The 17,420-nt window shown below is 38.7% G+C and overlaps 2 protein-coding genes across 3 annotated transcripts; one reads left to right on the plus strand and one right to left on the minus strand.

Annotated features, from left to right (window-relative positions):
• Positions 1 to 985: 985 nt before the first annotated feature.
• On the plus strand, positions 986 to 8,787 carry cib2 (calcium and integrin binding family member 2). Of its 2 annotated transcripts, XM_085357450.1 has the most exons (6): positions 986 to 1,036; positions 2,302 to 2,336; positions 4,134 to 4,245; positions 6,498 to 6,645; positions 6,723 to 6,918; positions 8,766 to 8,787. In XM_085357450.1, the coding sequence occupies exons 1-6, from the start codon at positions 986 to 988 to the stop codon at positions 8,785 to 8,787; spliced, it is 564 nt and encodes a 187-aa protein (XP_085213576.1). The 2 variants fall into 2 exon arrangements, with proteins under 2 accessions (XP_085213576.1, XP_085213575.1); XM_085357449.1 differs by lacking the exon at positions 986 to 1,036 and having other exon boundaries at positions 2,161 to 2,336.
• Positions 8,788 to 12,788: 4,001 nt separating this feature from the next.
• On the minus strand, positions 12,789 to 15,982 carry LOC146627909 (uncharacterized). The gene is made up of 8 exons (XM_085357451.1): positions 15,913 to 15,982; positions 15,668 to 15,810; positions 15,086 to 15,252; positions 14,454 to 14,543; positions 13,967 to 14,132; positions 13,727 to 13,882; positions 12,928 to 13,617; positions 12,789 to 12,836 (listed from the first exon to the last, which is right to left on the minus strand). The coding sequence occupies exons 1-8, from the start codon at positions 15,965 to 15,967 to the stop codon at positions 12,789 to 12,791; spliced, it is 1,515 nt and encodes a 504-aa protein (XP_085213577.1). The 5' UTR covers positions 15,968 to 15,982.
• Positions 15,983 to 17,420: the final 1,438 nt, after the last annotated feature.

The raw sequence follows: 17,420 nt of genomic DNA on the forward strand, positions 1-17,420 counted from the left end.
AATATATAAATAAGAAATGCACATATATTAGATGCCGCTTCTGTGCAACAGGTTCTCGGGTCAATTAAAAGTTGTCGTCTTGCTACTGTGCCGTCGATAATAACTATGCTGGGGTTTCTGCATTTGTGGTATGCTACTACTATATCGTATATAGCAGAATAGTTATGCATTGTACCAAATGGTAATTAGCAGCGGAGCCAAAAAAAAAAACAAGTTTTTCTTCTCGTAATTACTATACATATAAATATAATATTGGGCTTGTACTGTATTAAATCTGAGGTGGACATATTGTAATATTAAATATCATTGGCATAGTCACCTGTAAGATAACTTTTATCATTGTATTTACTGTGCATACTGCAGGTTAACAATGTATATGGTTTTTTTTTTTTTAAAAACGAGCAAAAAAAGTGCCCAAATTTTACAATTTAGCAATAGCGGACTGGTTTAAAGCACAGATTGCATCTTATCAGTGATATCAGTAATAGTCTGTTCGCAATATTGTGTAAGATAGAAGAAGAAAAAAGATGTTTAATTAGTGTGTAATTAAGTGGCCCCAAGGTGAGGTTACATCATTCCTGTTGCTAGCAGTTTCTAGTTCACAAGTAGGCCTTTTTATTTATTCATTTCTTAGCTCCGGTCCCATTGGTTTGTCTGGACTCCGGTGGACACCATCTGGGTACTTAAGGAGGGGAAACAGATCACTTTGCACTCCTTGGGGTCAGCAGACAACATCCACTGGCTCCGACTTAAACGAAAATCTTTATTACTAAGATATATTCTTGACGCACTTCATCTACTTTTGCAGTCGTGGAGGACATCGTCTGGAAGGACACCAATACCCTTTGATAGGAGTTTGCAACGATATAAATTCATCTTGTGCGGAGACTTTGTCTCTGCGGACCTTCTAAATGCCTTTCATTGAGAAAGGGCTTTGGACATTCAGTGCTGTGAATGTGTACAAGCAACAAATTACTTGATCAAGATGGGTAATAAACAAACGATATTTACCGACGAGCAGCTTGATGCTTATCAGGTAAGCTTGTGTCCATACCTGTGTTTGGAATCTGGATGTCAAGCAATTCATTCAAGTGAATAATGTTTTAATGTCTTAATTATGTGCAGCCAATAAACACATCACTGGAAAACTTTGAAGGCTAAGTGAAGTAAAAATTAAACATGTTTTTTTTTGTGTGTGATTATTGCACTCCTGTTGTTAGACTAACACAAATCATCATTTTATTTATCTTTTTATTTTCTCAGATATTGAAAAGAGGGAAAGTCACTTTATAAATATTGATTATTACCATCTCTAGGGTGTTTCGTTGGTCCTAGTCCCCCCATCAATTTCATTTATGACAGACAAAAAACAATTTCCTACTATAGTGTCGTCAGCTATGGCCACATTTTTATTTAAATATTGATAAGCAGATAGCAAAAGGTCTTGATTTCATTCCAAACTGGAGGATATCATGTAAACTGATCATCTAAGAAGATCTGACCTTTTGTTCCCTGTAACAAAAATCCAGGTTTTCCCAGAGAGAAAGACATCCTCATATGCACAGGTTTATCATGTGATTCGCTGTGGGCTTAATAATTGATGCCAAAGCCAGCGATGATGTGCCGTGAAACTCTACTCTCAGGACACAGTTTCTCAAGAGCTTCTCTGGTTACTTCAACTACTCCTAGAGTACCGTTTCTGTTTGTCTAACAGTTGTTATCTCTAGAGTATCACTTGAATTTATATCTTTCTTCGGCTCAAATAGATCATTGGATACTGCATCAGCGTGCTTCATTCAACGGGGAATCTAGAACCCAACAGCTATAACTTAAGCATGACTGTAATGGCATTTCTAAGTGTCAGCACATTGTTATCTCGTGTTATGGAGCATAGCAGGTAAGGTTGACTTTAGTAGGTGTATCGGTGAAAGCAAAAGGTGCAGTCCCTTGAGCTCATCTGACTGCACTCTAACACCCAGGGGAGTAGCTCAGACAGAATTCATACAAAAGACAAATGTAAACTGAGGTGCCCCCGGTAGAGCCGTTGGATAATGCGTGTGCCAGCACATGCATGTCAGACAACAGCAGATTATGTTCTCATGTACTTAAACGCATCATCGTTTAGGAGAAACCAGACACCCCGCTCAGTGTTTTACAGTAATGATTCTTCACAGATGTGTCATTGTGAGCATTTTATGCAAATTTCGATTGCACCTTAAAGGATTTGTCATCATGTTCAGTGCTATAAAACCTTCAATTCAAAGTATTTGTTTTTCACATGCTGTTTTTCTCTCATTGCAGGATTGCACGTTTTTTACTCGGAAAGAAATTCTGCGGTAAGACTTTGATTTTTTTTCCTTTTTATTCTGAAAAATCACTCGCAGATATATGTTGCACTGTCTTTCATTTAAACCACATAAATTCACCACTTACACTGACCATAAGAAGATGCAAATATGTTGTTATAAGCCTTTCTTTTATTTTCCTGGGGTATTTCTTTGCTCTTTGGACTATGTGTGCTTTAACTGGGTCAGGATTTGGCAATTAATACTGTATGTTAAGTTTTTTCATCCATTCTTTCATTACATCGCTTTGTATAAAATAGATCACTACACTACAGCTAGCATACATGACCAACATTACCTTGGTATTCCTGGAGTTGGTTGGGCTGTTTGCTTCTGATTTGCTGATTTACAGTAAATCAAAAGCTGAGTTTTGGCCTAGAGACACCAGTAACTTACCAAATGGCATGCATATATTTGTGTGTGCCGTTGTGTTGTTTTATGTCATAAAATTGTTTCCAACTGAGTGTTAATGGTAACTTATGTGCAGTGACGTATGACCCCAATTATATATGTATATTTGTTAACATTAAAAGCTTTCACTATATTGTAAGTTTTCACTTCATTTCGTTGTAATATTTTGGTTTGAATCATGGTAACAGACCTAGAACAAGATTCAGAGATTTGCTGAAATACATGCAGCTTGACATCTGAGCAGCTAAAACAGACATACAATGGATATACAGATGTTTCACTCAGTAAACATAATGTGGATTATGATTTATTTCATATACAAAATGCATATAAATCTGCATAGTGTAGCACAGTGCTGCTATTTATAGTGTAATGGCTCCATTCCCTCCTTCATTCACTATCCAACAAAGGTCGAATGTTGGTCTCTTTAAAGTATGAAATACAGGCAAATATACCATTTAGTCAATGAATGGAAAAGTATGTGGATTTCTGATTTGTAAACAGTGCTGTTACATGCAGGTGTTTGTTAGTGACGATCTAGAAGGTTCTGTCCGTTAGCTGTAGCTGTAGTATGTTAGGTAAACCTTTTGAAATTCACGTTGACCTTTTGACTGCCGTATCGTTTTCAGAGCCATTCAAAAAGGGTGTCACATTTCTGCTTATACATTAAAAAAACTAAATCAAATAAATATGATAACACTAGTTGTCACGACTCACTGGACGGCTTAATTTCTCTCCTGTTGTTGCTTATCCACTTGATGACAGGCACAAATGACTCGCTTTTTTCGTTAACAGAAGTGAGCACTTACTGTACCTTTGCATTTCACTCTCTTTTGGCTGTGGTTTGTTCTAGATGTTAGATTAGATTTTTTCTTTTCTTTTTTTAGCAAGAAATTCTTTACTAATTTGCATTTATTTTTACAACAAAATAAACAAAATAAGGCATTTGAGAATTCTTTGTGTACTTGGTTCTCCTCATTGACATCAATTTGACCAAAGCTAGTAGTGCTGGATACTAAAAAGAGGTCACAATAGGGTGCTAAAAAACACTTCTTTCTTTGGATTTAACTTTATTGACATTGCACAAAAGTATTCAGAAAACAAAATGCAATTTGGAAAAGAAGATATATTGTTCATTTTTATTAGAGGAAGTATGTGACATATATGAAAAAACAGTTAAATTTAAACAGGTTTACTTGTTTCAGTAAACCTCACTTGTTCCTAGCAGTCTACCAGTGAAACTCAGTCACTTTGACAGGTTTATCTAGTTTAATTGTAGTAAGTTTGTTCTCAAAGACTAGCGTCCCTGTTGATGAATACTCAGATATGCCCTGAAAGTATTGACTTAAAAGTCAAAGGTCTATTTTCTTTTCCTAGGCTGCATGGCAGATACCATGAGCTGGCTCCACATCTTGTACCAATGGACTACACCAATGAACCTGATTGTAAAATCCCATTAGCCTTAATAGTCAACATGCCAGAATTAAAGGTAAACCCCCCACCGCTGTTTTAAAGCTCTGTTTTGTCAATGTGAGCAGTATGCTTGTGTGTGTAGAACTGATTGTTAACACTGCCCGTCTGGCTGTACTCCACTACATTGTGTGAGCTTTTGAAAGTTTATGTGCCGTGAATTGCTCTGACTGATTCTAAAAGTAAATCAAAAATAAATTTCAAATGCCATTTTGCACACTGTGACATCTCAGCCACATTTACCTCAGCTTTTCTCTGAAACAAGCATGAATGCCATACCCTTTAATATGAAGCCCCTATTCCCCGCAGAGTATTACCACAGAGACTCACGATGCACCCTTCCTCTCAGCATGATTGGGCCTTGTCTGTAAAACTGTCACAATAAGGCTGGGTTATAAGGATAGCAGAAAAAAGATGGAGAAGACTAAAGACACAATTGGTCCTCTACAACTTCATGACTATAAATTTGTCATCCTATTTTATATATTTCTATTTAGCTGACCTCAAACTTTACCCTGGGCAATAACACTTTCTTATTTGGACTCACTGAACTACAAACTCTGATTTAATAGCATTGTCTTGAATATCGTGAATATGCACTACCAGTCAAAAGTTTTAGAACACCACAATTTTTCCAGTTTTTTATTGAAATTTATGCAGTGTAATGTTTCATTGCACTCTGAAATGAAAGCATTTTAAAAAATAAGCAATTGAAGTTAAAAAGGAAATCATCAATCAATCAGTTTATAGACCAGAATGTATTCTAAACTTTTGCCACCTTTGGCAGATATAACAGCTGAACACACTCGTGCCATTCTTTCTACAATAGAAGTCAAATATTCTTCAGAAAGTTCTTCCCCATATCTGTTGCAGATGTTCCCATAAATGTGTGGCACTTGTGGGTTGCTTTGCTTTCACTGTTCTGTCCGGTTCATCACAAACCAGCTCAATGGGATTTAAGTCTTTAGACTGTGCTGGCCACTCCATGTTTTTAAGCTTACCTTGTTCTTTTTCCTTATGTAGTTCTGGCATAGCCCAGACTTGTGTTTTCGGTCATTATCTTGCTGTAGGTTGAAACCTTGACCAACTAGGCGCATACCAGAAGGTATTCCATGGCGCTGCAGAATGCTGTGGTAGTCGTATTGGTTCAGGGTGCGTCTCACTCTGTACAAGTCACTGACCCTGGATCCAGCAAAACAGCCCCAGACCATCGCACTTCCTCCTCCATATTTTACAGTTGATTACTCAGAGCACATTACTCCGGTTCTGGCCTCCCTGCACTGGCTTCCAATTGAATTTAGGATTCACTTTAAAGTCCTTTTCTTGATTTTTAAATCCTTTAATGATCTGGCACCTGCATATTTGTCTGATTTGCTGAAGCCCTATGTCCCCACTCGTTTGCTCCAGTCAGCTGAGGAGCTGTTGCTCTCAGTCCCCACATCACGGCTGAAACTGAGAGGAGACTGAGTGTTCTTTATTGTGGCTCCAAAGCTTTGGAATAATGTTCCTCTTCACATTAGGCAATCGACATCAAATTTTGATTCATCACTCCATAATGGCTGTGTTTCATTGGCCCAGGCAAGCCTCTTTGTCTTATACTGACATCTTAGCAATGGCTTTCATGTTGCAACTCGTCCTGTCAAACCTGCAGCTCGAAGTCTTCTCTTCACAGTTGAAACTGAGGCTTGCTTACTATATGTTGTCGTGTGAGCCACCTATCACGGAAGCTGTTGTCCTCTGATTTAGTTGTGGGTTTGGGTCTGCCAGACCTCTTCCTGTCAGATTTTGCTCCAGTTTCTGAGTGCCTTTTGATGGTGGAGAAAACTCTACTTACTGACACCTTGACTTTCTTTGTAATTTCTCTGTAGAAAGACCTACATTTTTAAGTGTCATCAACCCTCTTTTACTGTTAATTGCCTTTTTTCTCGTCATTTTTGTTAACCCATTTTGTGTTCCCTTAAAAAGGACTTTTTGTATAATTCTGAAACATACATTATTTTTCAGTTATGAGTTACCTTACCTTTTTTTTCTACCTCTTGCTGTTCACCACTTGCCTTTGTACCATTTCAAGCTATTCATTGGACTTGAACGACCTGAATTGCAATAAATAACTAGAAAAATTGGGGTGCTCTAAAGCTTTAGAAAATCGTTTTCTTATTAAAATATCTTATGTTTGCCATTGCAAATGTGTAGGGCTTTTTTGATGAGTGATTTTTATGTTTAGATGTAAACAAAATTCTGCAGTTAAACACAATCATGTTTTCTCTCCAGGAAAATCCATTCCGCAACAGGATCGTGGAGTCATTCTCAGAGGACGGGATGGGAAATCTTAGCTTCAATGAGTTTGTGGACATGTTTTCAGTCCTGAGTGAAATGGCTCCTAGAGAACTCAAGGCCATATATGCCTTTAAAATATACGGTAACATTTCAAAGCATCAGTACGTTATAGAACTTCATTAATTAAAATGTTCTAATTCTAACTTCTGTTGCTGATAGATTTCAATGTGGATAATTACCTGTGCAAAGAGGACCTGGAAAAGACTCTGAATAAGCTGACAAAGGAGGAGCTGACTCCTGAAGAAGTTGAGCTGGTGTGTGAGAAAACCATTGAGGAGGCAGATTTGGACGGAGACCACAAACTTTCTTTTGCTGACTTTGAAAATATGATATCCAGGGCCCCGGATTTTTTAAGGTAAATAAATTCATGTTATTGCAACAACATTGATAAATGAAAAACAGAATTGGACTCTGGATTCCTCCCACAGTCCAAAGACATGTTTGTTAGGTTAAAATAAAACAACTGGGTGGCATGTCATTACTTAAACCATGTCATGCAGACACGTTGTAAAAAGAAGAAGGCCTGGATTTCAATCAAAATTGAGGTGATTATAATTGGCCCTAGAAATCTCACAAACATTGTGCCTAATCAGGTACTTATTCTGGATGGCATTACTTTGGCCTCAAGTAACACTGTGATGAATATTGGAGCCATTGTTTGACCAGGATTGTCATGATCTGCTGGCGCAGACTGCGCTTTGAACAGAGGACTGAACTGCAGACGTTTATAGACAGGACTGGGCTTAACAAAAAGTGAGCCGTTAATTTAGGCTGGGTGAAAATCAAACAAAAACGCAAAACAAAAGGCAAAATGAGACTCAGACTAACAACAACCTAAACTGTGCATGGAGCATGGAGCAAGGAGGGAAATGAACTTGCGTTCCGGCAAGGGACAACAGGGAACTGACACAATGAATACACAGGTGATTAGAGAGCGGAGACAGCAAGGAAACATAGCTGAAACAAATAAGACACAGAAACAGGAAGCAAAACTAAACACAAGCACATGAGACAAGGGCCATCAAAATAAGACAGGAAACTCATTAAGGCGCAGGCTAAGGTACACAACTTGACGTGGGAAAAAAATAGCTCACACAGCAGACATACATGAAAGAGCTGAAAGACAGAGCGAGCCAGGGAGCTAGAGATGAGAGAGAGAGAGAGAGCGACGGAGGCAGAGGGGAACAGAGCGAAAACAAACATGACAGAGAGAATAAACAGAGACATAACCGGGGAAACGGATAAATAAACACAAGACAAGAGGGATGAGACAAAGACTAAAGGCACAGACAAGAAACCAAAAATACAAATAAACCTTAGAGGCAATAAAGGAACTAAACTCAAGACTAAACTGTACAAAACTTGAACTTAAAACAATCTTCATCATGCAAAAGAAAGAATCATGAATCCAAAATAAACTCAAAACGCTGGGTCAAAAACAGTACCAGGAAAAGGATATGACTGCTTTCTTTTATTTGTGCAGTATCTCCAAAATTAGAACTATCCCTTTACAGAGAAATGATGAAAAACCAGTTCATGTATTCATTACTGCTGTAATTTAATCATGCTGCTCTAAAACTTCTGTAAAAAGCCTTCAGTTTATCCAAATTCTGCAGCAAATGTAGAAACAGGAACAAGAGCCAGAGAGATCACATTTATTCCATATTGGCTTCTCTTCACTGGCTCTTTGTTAAATACAGAATTGAATTTGAAATCCTTCTCACTCCTAAACAGTTTTGAATAATCACCCCTCCCCAGCTGATCACAGCAGATTGCTGCCCCTTACTGAGCCTTATTCTGCTGGAGGTTTCTTCCCGTTAAAAGGGAGTTTTTCCTTTCCACTGTCACCAAGTGCCAAGGGAGATTGTTTGAATGTCAGGGCTTTCTCCAGAATACTTTAAGGTCTTTATCTTATTTGTTGTTGTGATTTGCTGCTAAAATAACTAAGCCTGAATTGAATTGAATCTTATGTATATGCTTAAACTTATTTTGTGTATTTTACATTGTGTTTAATTATGTGTCTATTAATGTCTGTGTCACCACTGTTGATTAAACTGTTATCTTGTCTGTCTTGGCCAGGACACTCTCGCAAATGACATTTTAAAAATGAAGAATCTTATTTCTCAGGTTGAGTAAAGGATAAAAATGTTTCATGCACAGTAATTGTTACTTTTCTAATAATCAACTTTATTATTTTTTCAGTACCTTTCATATAAGAATCTGAGAGGGTTGGATGGACAGCTTCTAAGTTGGCTGGACCTCAAGACTTTACCTGAGCCATGTCCTGATCACAGCACAGTGGTTGTCTGTCACTATCCATCGTCCCTCTCTGACCTTTACTGCAGTCGGAACTTGAGAAGATGGATTCTGATGATAGCAAATTTTCTAAACCCTGTAATTGTTTTGAAACCATGAAAAGGCAGCATATCAAATGTTTGAATTTGATGCTAAAAACAAGAAGAAGGGCTAGAAAAATGAAAAGCTGACTAACACAAAAAAATTATCACAGCTACAAAGTATCATAGTTAAATAGTAATGTGACCGGGTATAATGAAAAAGAGCAACTCGGAGAAATGCATTAGCTATTAATTGTACTACATAATCTAATCAAAAGTTCAGAGAAGATGTTGTCTTCTCAAAGAGATGTCTCTCTATGCAAGGACAAAACTAAAAACCAATACTGAACGGCACACTGTGTTAAAACCAGACATATCAGCAATGAATATCATTGCTTGGTCTCAGGAACACTTTCAAAACCATTATCATTGAAACTACATTGCACATGATTCCCTGTGAAGTCTTTCTGCAGTGGCACCTCCAGAGACATCCAGTATTTATAGAGCTACAGATAAAACTTGAAGCACAGCAGCAGGATTAGGGGATATTCTATAGCTATGCAATAAATTAAGTATTTATGTTGTTATTGTGCTTGTACTTTGCTTGAATATAATGACAGTCATGTTGTACTGTTCTCCAGTTAGATGAAGGGCTTTGTCATCCAAACTCTTTGTGGTAGCTTTCATCATCTGCCATTTACACAAGATGTCAGTTACTGCCATGTTTTGGATATGTATTTTATAGGACTTCATGTAATGTCTTGTATTTGTCTTCCTTTGAATAAATGTTGTTTTCCAGTGTGCTCTGACTTAATGCACTTGTAATTTACTCATAACAAAATATGAAGATGTTTGCACATTAAAAATTAGGAAGCATGTGCTTCAGCTTAGCCTCTCATGTGAGCTATAATACATTTTTAGGGAGGATGTGATTATTAAGACAGAGCTGCCTCGCGTTCACCAGCCTCTGAACATCCTGCACATTCGGCTAACTTCAGCAGAAAGCTGGAGGAAATGGTTTTGGCTATGTTGGTTGATGATTAACATGTGGTGGTTTCTTGGCTGGAGGATACAGATTTGCATCAGTTACACATGGTGTATTGTGTTTTAGATTTGATGTTTAGCTCGGTAGTTCTCATGAGTCGTACTGCAGAATTGGTTGATAGGTATAGCCATACATGCAGACCTTCACAGTCACTAAGGAGATTGGGTCGGCTGAGGCTTAAATCTGATTTTTCTTTCTTTTTGGCAAGTGCAATGATTGCAAAATGGTCTTGACAAGTTGAAAGACAGCCTTGGCCAAGTGCTGAGGTGCTCAAATACAGAAAAGTCACACGCAGAGATACCGTTTGATGTTGTGTGTTTTGTGGAAAGCATTTTGGTATTGGTAACACAAACTGTAAAGTGTTGTGAGCTCCTATGCCACCACAGGCCCAGACAACAGGCAGAAAAGGTATGCATGGTGCATCTGAGCAAACTCCATGTTTATGTGCAACACCTCATCTGGATAAAACACAAGTGCAGCAGTAAATGGAATGAATTCTCCTCAACTGTACTCTGAAAAATGAAGAGAGGGAAACTGAGGGCCTTATTTTAACTGACAGTTAAAATCTGTTCAGCTGTTGTGTTCAGTTTAATAAGCAATCACCAGAGCAGCTAGTTAATTCTTCAGTGTCTTATCTGAAGATTCATTTATGAGGACAGCATCAAATATTCAGGGCAGTAGAGTGCTGATTGCAGAGCTTCATTAATGACGGGTGTCACAGGGAACATCTGTTAGTTATGATCTCGACAGAGCCACTTTCTGCTGCAGTGTGATTATGATGCTGTAAAACAGCCATTACTTTAAGCAACTGTTTCTGAGGGTGAGAGCGGCCCAACAGGGTGTGAAACCCACGCTGGTTTCGCTGCTTGAGAGCTCAATTTGATCTGATTTAAACTCTCTCGCTTTGCTTCGACAGCATAGCGGTGAAGATTTCTCGCTTTTCTTTAAAAATGAAATAACTTGTGAACAATTTCAAACACTTCACTTGAGCCAAATATACATTCAAAAGTGTACATAAACCATAACAAATAATCAGTGACAGCGTTAAGTGAGTAAGCTGTGTGTTTGCGATTGTTTCGAATATTCTTTATGGCAACTGAGAAAACGTTGTCGAGATAAAGACACTAATGACATGTGGGTGAAAGCTCTCACACTAATAGGTAGACCTTAAATGCAATTTACATTTATTATACGATCAACAATAAGCCTTCAAGCTTCAACAATTTCACGAGCTTTAAACACAATAATACACTGTGCTGTTAGTAACGGTGTAATATGCAATGCCTGTCAAACACATCAGTTACCCTTAAGTGTTTCTTAATGCTACATAAAGTAGTTATTTATATAATTGTAAGAATGTACTGCTTAATCGCTGTCAACCTTACACATTTTGTTATGTCAGTGTGCTTTCAGATGTGCAGAAATACAGTCAGGCAGTTATGACTCTTGTCTTTGATAAGTTTTTAAAATCATTACCCCATGTTTTCCAGTGACGCTTTATCATGTAGATCTCAATTGTGAAACAGAAGGCGACAGAAATGCCACAAAGTTAATGATCTGCCAAGCTGAATGTTTGATTATCAAGAGCTTTAGCATATCCTAGTCTGCACTGCCTGACTTAAACCAGGAACTGCTTATTTCCTAACATCTGTCACACTGTCCTACATGAAACGACACAATAGCTCTACTTTTCTCCCCCTTTTTTTTTCTTTTTACTGCTTCAGAGGATAACCATGAAAGATATACACTACGGTAAGTATTCCCTTTATTGTACTTTTACTGGCCCCAGTAAAAGTATAATTAAAAAAGTAAAAGCAAATGATAGAAGTTAATAAACCTTTAACCCACTTCCCCGTTGGTGTCACAAACAGACGTTTGAAAACTGTATGCAAATAAAGTTTCCTGTGAATGTGCAAAACTGACGGAAGCAGCATGTAACATTTTTAAAGATCAACTGTAAACACGGTGCCATGAGATGAATTTCCACATATGGTAATTTTCTGTGACAACATGATTTAGTGTTTTCAGGGAATGCTCTTTGAGTGAGCGATGGAAAACCATAATCAGAGTGCATTACATGGCCAAGGCAAGCTAAAGGTGGAAGCATTTTCATAGCAGTGATAATAGTTGTACGTTGTTGTATCCTGATTTATTTTTATTTATTATTTGCATCTCGAGCTCCACACGTGGAAATGCTGTCATCGCTCCACAGCAGCTCTAAACCGCACATCCCCATTTCTTCACAGTTATCCTCTTCTCCGTTACCTACAGCCCGTAGACATATCTGCATACATATATGCATCTACAGGATACATGTTGACAGGAAAGTGTAGCATATACGCCCAGGTTTGTGTGCACTGATGAGAAGTAGATGAAAACAGTTCTCCTCAACATAAGCTGCAGTTCAAGGTGAATCACATGCTGTGGACTGAACAGCAGGTTTTTCCCCCTTTACAGTCATACTTTCATTGGGGCCCCTGAAACCTGCGTAGGGCACTGCTGTACATTTTCCCCACCCTAATGATCACCCCGAAAGTAATTATTTAGTAATATTCTAATAACAGTAATGGCATAATAATGATCTTAGAGCCTCTTATACAGTAGATTGCTTTTAATATGACATACACGTAACACAGTTTTTACCACATGTAAAAACCTGTTCGTGGAAAGGAAACTACACACGTATCGTTATATTTTTAAATAAATACGTTAAAAAAACCATACATAAGTTCTCATTAAATCGTTAATACATAACAGTGGTTTTCCAGAGTGTATTATGTAGTAGTAGTGTGAAATCATCAAAACAAGTAAACGTTTTCCTCAGTACGCTGTAAAGTAGCCTCTTTACCATTTCTTCTTGTTCTCAGGGAAGAGCCACTTCCATTTGTCGTTCTGTAAGAGGTAAATAAATTCATTATAATACAAGTATGACACACAAAAGAATTATTTCTTTTAATTAAAGTGCTTTGAAAACATTACAAACCTTAAATCCCCAGGACGAGTTGGTCTGTTTGCGTCTCATGTCCTCCAGAGGCTCGTAAGTGTTGCTGCTGGCTTTAGGGTTGATTGGTTCCTTGTGGCCGCGAATCGGCTCATATGTGAAGTCAGCGGGGGCTTCGCCGGGGACCTCGGCATACACAGAATCTGTGCGCTCCTCTGGTATTGACAATCTAGTGTCAAAGGACGTAGTGTGTGGGCTCCCGGGCCTGCCAGCCAGGTGATAAACTGCATTATCACTCAAGTAGTCCAGGCTGTGGCTGCTGCTTGGTCTGCTGCCCAAATCTGTCCTCTCTGACTGGGAGCTGCTGCCGTTACCTTGTCTGACTGGCCTGGGGGAAAGTCTCGGAGGGGTGTCGGGAGGTGCGTTCAGTCTGTAAGACTGCTCCCCGTCAGAACTGCTGTCCAGGAGTGGCAGAGACCTGCTTTTGCTGTCTAGGATGCTGAGCTCCGAGTAAACGGATTCTGGATGTGACGGAGGACTACATCTGCCATTGATTTGATCCTTGGAAGTCGAACTCGAATTAGGTCTGGGTAAACTGTCCTGATGCATGTGTTGGTCTCTGGGTGTAACCCTTGGCGACTGCTTCCTGAGTTGGGCGTACAAAACCCCCTCATGCTCGTTGATGGTGGCACTATCGAGGTGCCTGCTCCTTCGGGGCAACGGCGGACCTTCCTGTTTTACAAAACAAGTTTCTAAAAGTCAGTGAGGTGAAATAAACAATGGAACTATTTTCAGCACATTAGTTTGGACAGCAGCTCTATAATTTATTGACTGTATTCACCTCGTGCGCCCTGTTGCCCTTTGGTGGCCGTTTAGGCTGCTCATCTAAACTCGAGTTTATCTGTTTTCGTTGCCTGTTCTTCACAGCGCTGACAGCGGCAACAGGTTTTTCTTTGGGGCTAATCTGGATAACATCATATAGGTCTTCATCCAGGGCCTGAAAGAACAAAACATCACTTGGACCTCTATCTTTCACCTTTGGCATTTAAAAAAAGAACTCAAAAGAAGAGTTTTGTCTCACCTCAAAACACGAATTTGTCAGGTACTCTCCATATGGTTCAATGGGGCTTGTTTTGTAGTAATCTACCAGACTGGGCACTGTGTCGTGTACCTCGGTGTCTCCATAGACTACAAACTGCCCCATTTCATTCTGGTTTATCACAAAGTGTCGACAACGATCCCTGCCTCTGCAACAACAACAACAACAACAAAAAGTTTGTTAAGCATTGACACATTTTATAGTTGGAGCAAACTAAAATAACATATATTCACACGACTTTCTGACTTTTGAAACATGAATATCCTCCAATAAAATAAGCCACCAAACAAAAGCTTAGAAGTGGGGTTAGAAAATAGATAGATTTGATCGATTTGACACACATTATCTTTAAGACACTTTATATATACATAAGTCATAATTTCTGTAAAACAAAGCAGTTTACCTTCAGCAGCACAACAACACTACACAACTCCTACTTTAGTGTTCTTTAGACTAAACCACCACTCACCTATAGGACAGGATGTACCCGATGGCCTTTTCACTAAGACGGATCAGGAAACAGCCGAGCTCCCTTTCTTTAAGAATTTCTTCAGCATCCCTGTAGACAGACCAACAACAGTGTTAAATTCTCCAACTCCTAACTTTAAAAAGTGTTTCAAAGACATTTGGAGAACATTTACAGCAACAGCCTGGTAGATTATGGGCATAGCGAGGTGGATTGTGTGCTGCACCGTGGAAATTCTATTTCGTTACAGTCCCTTTCCATAAACTTGCCACTGCCAATCACGTAAGTGTGCACTGAATGTGGGTGTGTGCTGGAGGAAAGGCCAGTAGGTGCCAGTGGGTGTATTACAAAGTGGACACTTTCCATCAGAGGAAAGGTTTATTTTTATTTCTATTTTTTTGGATATATTTTCACAATATGACCAAAAATAAAAATAAATACATGAACAAAAAGCCTCGTGTCTTTTTACATTACTATATTATATGTTTTAAATTATATGTAAAGAAATTTTTTTTTAAAATGTGGCTTTAGCAGCTTAGAGGATATGATTTGGTTTTAGAAAAAAAAAACTGGGTGTAAAAAATGATTATTTCTCAGTTTGCTATTTCCATTTTTTTCCTTTTATGAATCCTTACCGTCTTGTGATGAAGCCCAGGAACCAAGCTGGAAGGAGTCCGTTGCTGACCATGAGTGGCACCTGAGTCTCTATGAACCACTTTGATGTCAGCTCCCTGAGTCTGACTTCAGTCCCGTCTGCATTAGGATCCCCTGTTGTGTCCCTTTGCTCCATCCTCGTCCGATCCTGATTAAAAACACACCGTCATCCGCTGAAGACAACCAGCATTTATTCCCCAATGTTTGCTGTGTGGCAGCATTTTAACAGTCTAATTTGCTTATTTTCCAGGAGGCGTCAACCACAGCCTGAAAGCAGCTCAATGTTCTCATAGCTTTAAATGAAAGTCATTGGCTGCTGGAAAAGTCCGGTTACACCTGTCTGTGTAAAGCGAGCTTCTAGTTTAGTACACAGCATTTATTTGCTGTTACATGATATCTGATGTTTTAGAGAAAAAATATTCAAAATCCACAATGTTCTCGTTTTACTCAAATAATACTTTGAGGTTTTATAATCTATCTCTAAGTCAAACATCACATAAAAGCAAGTTAGTCACTAAAAGAGTCAGCAACTAGTTCGAAAAAGACTTATAAGCAGTTCTTACCTTGAAGCAAAATTTTAAATAGGTCCTGATGCAGGGAGATTTTGTCTGTTTTTGATCCTTTGGTCTCGACTGTGAAACGCGGCACACCTTTTCAATTCTGGGATACTGTTGTCTGTAAAGTAAACAGCAATTCCTTTCAATCCCTGGAAAGAAAAGATCAGAAAATTAATTTAATAATGAATAATTAAATTATAAAGTTCATACAATATTCCTATAAAGTATTTAACAATGGCGAGAGCACATACCTTTCCTTGAGATTGTCACTGTGTGGTTTGAACCCGGTGTCATTTCAGCAAACATTAAAATACTTCTCTTAACTTCTGAACCGTCTCTAATCTCCAACTGAAAGTGTCTTGAGGGAGTATGACACTACATGGGAGATATAGACAGATGACATTTACAATTACACATATTTTTCCACTGGTCTGGAAAGTAGAGGTACATGGCAACGGGCAAGGCGCAGTTCAAACAGTTCATTTGCATCAAAAAGACAGCTGAAGGCTGCTGAACAATGTGAGAGCTTCCTGAAGAGAAACGGAAAGTAAGCTTTACAGAAACTGTGGTTTGTGTGCACACGACGAGTGCATTGGTTTGCAAGAGGAGATGTTTAACCCACGGAGTGTCTGATTACCAGAGTAATGGGAGATAAGTTGCGTCAGCAGTTGATCTTTTGTGTTTTCTGATCTGGGTTTGAAGTAAGTTCAGATCATTGTTGCTAAAGCTGGACCAAAAATGTGTAGGAATGGAAATGTTTGGAAAGACTGTGTATGTTTGAACAGATTTGGAGGGTAGAGGGCGGGGCAATAAACAAAGCCCCAGTAAGATGAGGTATTTCCAAGCTTGTTTTTCAGGTTCACATACAGTAAATACCTGCTAACTCATTCCCCCCATTGGTTGGGACAGGCGTCATGAATCACCTCCAGCAGTTTATGCTCTGTGGGGAACAGTAGGAACTCCCACAGGGGGAGATGCAGTAACGAGAAAGAGTCTGTGTCATAGCGAGCAGGATGAGATGGGATTTCACAACTGGATTTTAACATCACTTACAATTTGGAAACATGTTTCCTGTTTATACACAACTGATCAAACACTTGGGTATTGTGTACAGCAATGTCATTTAGTGTAATTTAATTTAATTTAGATGAATGAACGCAGAGCCAATAACTGAACTGTTATGTTCCACAAATGAGTAAGAGCTGCTGTACAGTACCATGGCCTAGAATTTCAACACTCTCTTAAGGCGGCTCTTGTTGTTCTTTGTGAGTCATTATGTGCTCCTCTGTGGGAGTAGTAAGGTTTGGGGTTAAATGTTATCACCGGTCCGTGTTTGTAAAGAATCCAATGAACATTACATTCGGATCGGCAGAAATTTATTTTATCTACAGCACATATAAAAAAAGGTGCCAGACAGGAGGATGTCTAGGCTGATAATTTTTTTTTAGCCTAACACACCTATGAGGGGGATGTGGATCTTATAAAAGGTCACAAGTCAGTTTAACAAATGCAAAATGTCATTGCAACGGAAGCACATCACCTTTGTTTACAGTGTCCTTTGAAACCTCAGAGCAAAACAAGGATCCTAACCTCACAAATACTTCTAATTGTAAGAAAACTAGCAGGTTACTGTTATTACAGTATTACAGTATTGCATTTTGTTTTTTTAAGCTGCTGTTTTATCTTTGACATCTCAAGTGGGGAAACATCAGGTGTATTTCCCAGCATAAGACAAATCATCCACTGTTTACCCACAGCA

Source organism: Diplotaxodon limnothrissa, linkage group LG7 (assembly GCF_057381915.1).
Source record: "Diplotaxodon limnothrissa isolate DT_005_m linkage group LG7, D_limnothrissa_male_GT1.1, whole genome shotgun sequence".
NCBI lineage: Eukaryota > Metazoa > Chordata > Actinopteri > Cichliformes > Cichlidae > Diplotaxodon > Diplotaxodon limnothrissa.